Consider the following 5,000-nt stretch of genomic DNA (forward strand, 5'->3'; position numbering starts at 1 on the left):
CTGACCAGTACCTGGGACCAGAAGATTGTCTGGATCAGAAGTACACCCGTCTGTCCTGCCATCTGGTCTTCTGTCCTCCATGGATGAGATGTATGGAGGGAAGGTGTGTGTGTGTGTGTGTGTCTGTGTGGTTGTGTGGTTGTGGTTGTGTGGTTGTGTGTGTCTGTGTGTGTGTGTCTGTGTCTGTGTGTGTGTTTTTGCGTGTCTGTGCGTTTCAACAGGTGTTTGTGTAACCTGTGTGGTTGTGTGGTTGTGGTTGTGTGTGTCTGTGTGTGTGTGTCTGTGTGTGTGTGTCTGTGTGTGTGTTTTTGCGTGTCTGTGCGTTTCAACAGGTGTTTGTGTAACCTGTGTGTGTATTCAGGATTATTCGAACATCCGAATTAACTTTAGTATTCAACCACTTGTTTGAGTATCAATACAACATTTAAATACTAATTGTAGGCCTATTTTAACATGATCCTCGTGACGTTGTTACATGAAGGATATACCATTGCATTTGAAAGTGTTATTTTCAAGTTACATGGAAAGGCATTTTACTTTCATAGTGCATTTAGCTCCACTATTAAATTATATTTAATAACGAATATTCTAATTCCTAATTCTGTGGCCCTGACAACGGCAGCCAGTTCAATTAGTGTTTACAGGAACGCACCTAACAGAGGTTCAACAAGACCTCCGCATCAGACTTCTCTTTCACTGTTAGCCGTTAGCCGTTAGCTGACAACTACCAGAGAATAGTAGCCAAAAAACAACAGCGCACTGTATACCCTCAGCATTTTGATTGGTCAAGAGATTAAAGAGCAATTACTATGAACATTGTTTTATTTAGACTATCTGGATATCATTCAAAATTCAAAATCCCTAGTCTATACTGGTGTGTGTCTAACCTGTCTGTGTAACCAGGTGTGTGTGTAACCTGTCTGTGTAACCAGGTGTGTGTGTAACCTGTCTGTGTAACCAGGTGTGTGTGTAACCTGTGTGTGTGTAACCTGTCTGTGTAACCAGGTGTGTGTGTAACCTGTCTGTGTAACCAGGTGTGTGTGTAACCTGTCTGTGTAACCAGGTGTGTGTCTAACCTGTCTGTGTAACCAGGTGTGTGTGTGTAACCTGTCTGTGTAACCAGGTGTGTGTGTAACCTGTCTGTGTAACCAGGTGTGTGTGTAACCTGTCTGTGTAACCAGGTGTGTGTGTAACCTGTCTGTGTAACCAGGTGTGTGTCTAACCTGTCTGTGTAACCAGGTGTGTGTGTAACCTGTCTGTGTAACCAGGTGTGTGTGTAACCTGTCTGTGTAACCAGGTGTGTGTGTAACCTGTCTGTGTAACCAGGTGTGTGTGTAACCTGTCTGTGTAACCAGGTGTGTGTGTAACCTGTCTGTGTAACCAGGTGTGTGTGTAACCTGTCTGTGTAACCAGGTGTGTGTGTAACCTGTCTGTGTAACCAGGTGTGTGTGTAACCTGTCTGTGTAACCAGGTGTGTGTGTAACCTGTCTGTGTAACCAGGTGTGTGTGTAACCTGTCTGTGTAACCAGGTGTGTGTGTAACCTGTCTGTGTAACCAGGTGTGTGTGTAACCTGTCTGTGTAACCAGGTGTGTGTGTAACCTGTCTGTGTAACCAGGTGTGTGTGTAACCTGTCTGTGTAACCAGGTGTGTGTGTGTAACCTGTCTGTGTAACCAGGTGTGTGTGTAACCTGTCTGTGTAACCAGGTGTGTGTGTGTAACCTGTCTGTGTAACCAGGTGTGTGTGTAACCTGTCTGTCTAACCAGGTGTGTGTGTGTAACCCAGGGGTGTCAAACGTACGGCCCGCAGGCCGGATGAGGCCCGCAAACGGGTTTAATCCGGCCCGCGAGATGATAAAACAAAAATATATATATATATATATATATATTTTTTATTTTTTTTTAAGTATAAAAATGCGCTGCAATTTTTCAATAAAATAAACTGCTGTTCCAATTGCGTCCACTGGATGGCACAATAGCAATTGTGTTAAGCAAGCAAACTGTTTATACCGGGGCAGAGCAAGTAGGTCAAGCACGTGCAGCCAATGAGCTACTTTGTTTTGCCCGCGATATTTATTACGGCTTCTACTTTTAACATTATCTGCTTTGGCACCCTCATTGCCCCAATATGTCTCTGTCAAAAAAGAGAAAAGTGGACGCAGAGTGCAGAGTGTTCCAAGAAAAATGGTCATCCTATTTAATCACGGAATTGAATGGGAAAGCTGTATGTTTGGTGTGTTCAGAGCATGTTGCAGTGCTGAAAGAATATAACCTTCGTCGCCACTATGTGAGTCTTCATGCCGACAAATATGACAACTTTCAAGGACAGCGGAGATGAGAGAAGGTGAATGAACTGTTGGCGGGTCTGAAGAAACAGCAGTCTGTGTTTACTCACAGCCGAGACATCAGTGACGCTGCAGTGAAAGCTAGCTACCTCATTGCTAATGAAATCGCAGTGGCTTCAAAACCATTTAGTGAGGGTGAATTTGTAAAAACATGCATGATGAAGGCAGCGGAGATTGTGTGTCCTGAAAAGCGGCAGGCTTTTGCAAATATCAGCCTGACAAGAAACACAGTTGCAGACAGGATTTCCGATCTTTCAGTGGATTTGGACAGCCAGTTGAAGCAAAAAGTAAAGTTATTTATTGTGTTTTCGGTTGCAATTGATGAAAGCACGAACATTACAGATGTTGCACAACTGGCCATTTTTTCATCCGCGGAGTTGATGACACATTGACCGTCACCGAGGAGTTCGTGGAGTTGGTGCCGATGACAGATACAACGACAGCAGCTGATATTTTGACCGCACTCGTCGGCGCGCTGGACAGGGTCGGAGTGGACTGGTCCCGCGCTGTCAGCCTGGCTACAGATGGTGCGCCCTCAATGATCGGGAAAAAAGCAGGCGTTGTGACAAAGTTCAGAGAGAAAGTGCAATCTGCAAATGGAGGACGTGATTTTTTGACTTTTCACTGTATTTTGCACCAGGAGGCTTTGTGTTGCAAGTCATTAAAGATGGATAACGTCATGAAGGTGGTCATCCAAACTGTTAATTTCATCCGATCCAGAAGCCTGAATCACCGTCAGTTTGACAGCCTTCTCAGAGAGAAAGACCACATCTATGGCCTGCCATACCACACTGAGGTAAGATGGTTAAGCCGAGGTGCTGTGCTGAGGCGTTTCTTTGATTTACGAGAAGAAATTGAACAGTTCATGGAAGAAAAGGGCAAACCAGTGTTAGAATTTCATTCCGCAGAATGGATGCCGGACCTTGCATTTATGGTGGATGTTACAGAGCACCTGAATAACTTGAACAAACAGCTGCAAGGGCGCAACAAAGTTGTCACGCAGTATTATGACAGCATACGTTCTTTCAAGTTGAAGCTGTCATTGTGGGAGACGCAACTTGCCGGTGGTGATGCGCGACCCAACATGTGGCAGACATGAAGCGGTTCAAAGATAAAATAACTGGACTGTTACGGGAGTTTGAGCAACGCTTTCAGATTTATGTTTATATGTTTTTATGTTGATGTGCTATTGTTTTTAATTGATTTCATTTTATTTGTATATTTAACCTATTCTTGACTCTTGGTTCTTGCACTTGTTTGGGGAACAGGATTCCATTATTTTTTATCTACATTTCTGCCTGAGAAATGACACCCTGATATAGTTCTGTGATCTGTGATATACTTATGTGAATCACTGAGGCATTGTGTGTTTCTGTGTTCTTTGTCCTCAGAACTTTCAAATAACTTGAGGTGTTTTATGATTAATAGTGATGTTGTGCTTTTGGACACTGTCCTCAGGCTCCAGCTTTATGTTTATATGTTTTTATGTTGATGTGCTATTGTTTTTAATTGATTTTATTTTATTTGTATATTTAACCTATTCTTGACTCTGTGGTTCTTGCACTTGTTTGGGGAACAGGATTTCATTATTTTTATCTACATTTCTGCCTGAGAAATGACACCCTGATATAGTTCTGTGATCTGTGAAACCGTTCTGTTAATCACTGAGGCATTGTGTGTTTGTGTGTTCTTTTTCTTTAGAATTTTCAAATAAACTTGACGTGTTTTATGATTAATAGTGATGTTGTGCTTGTACTATTTTGGACACACTGTCCTCAGGCTCCAGCTTTATGTTGTATGTTGATCGTATTAAAACAAAGAAAACAATCTGAAGTTGTTGTTTTTAAGTTATATATACCATGATTTTTCCGGTCCGGCCCACTTGGGAATAGATTTTCCTCCATGTGGCCCCTGAGCTAAAATGAGTTTGACACCCCTGGTGTAACCTGTCTGTGTAACCAGGTGTGTGTGTAAGCTGCCCTACCAGTGTCCGAAGGATGGCATGACGTCAGTGTGTGGGTACGATGGAAGGACCTATCTCTCCTACTGTCAAGCTATGGCTGTCTCCTGTCGTACTAGACAACCTATCATGTCCCACTTTGGAGGAGAGGGCTGCTCCAAAGGTGACAAACACATCTAGACGCACCGACAGACAGACAGGGAGACAGGCAGACAGACAGACAGACAGACAGACAGAGACAGACAGGGAGACAGGGAGACAGACAGGGAGACAGGCAGACAGGCAGACAGGCAGACAAACAGACAGACAGAGACAGACAGGGAGACAGACAGACAGGGAGACAGGCAGACAGACAGACAGACAGAGACAGACAGGGAGACAGACAGACAGGGAGACAGGCAGACAGACAGACAGACAGACAGAGACAGACAGGGTGACAGACAGGGAGACAGACAGACAGGGAGACAGACAGGGAGACAGGCAGACAGACAGACAGACAGAGACAGACAGGGAGACAGATAGGGAGACAGGCAGACAGACAGGGAGACAGGGAGACAGACAGGGAGACAGACAGGGAGACAGGGAGACAGACAGGGAGACAGGGAGACAGACAGGGAGACAGGGAGACAGACAGGGAGACAGGCAGACAGACAGGGAGACAGGGAGACAGACAGGGAGACAGACAGGGAGACAGGGA

General features: G+C 44.6%; 1 protein-coding gene across 3 annotated transcripts in view; it reads left to right on the top strand.

Annotated features, from left to right (window-relative positions):
- Positions 1-5,000, top strand: part of LOC311125593 (complement factor I-like) — a 72,084-nt gene that overhangs the window by 2,064 nt on the left and 65,020 nt on the right. For all 3 annotated transcript variants that reach the window (XM_084199617.1, XM_084199619.1, XM_084199618.1), the window contains exons 2-3: positions 1-103; positions 4,306-4,466. The exon at positions 1-103 is cut by the window's left edge and continues 103 nt beyond it. In XM_084199617.1, the coding sequence (XP_084055743.1) occupies positions 4,368-4,466 (99 nt within the window). In that variant the 5' untranslated portion in view covers positions 1-103; positions 4,306-4,367. The remainder of the gene's footprint in view (positions 104-4,305; positions 4,467-5,000) is intronic.

Source organism: Coregonus lavaretus (genome assembly GCF_964263955.1).
Source record: "Coregonus lavaretus genome assembly, contig: HAP1_SCAFFOLD_1392, whole genome shotgun sequence".
NCBI classification, from domain to species: Eukaryota; Metazoa; Chordata; class Actinopteri; order Salmoniformes; family Salmonidae; genus Coregonus; species Coregonus lavaretus.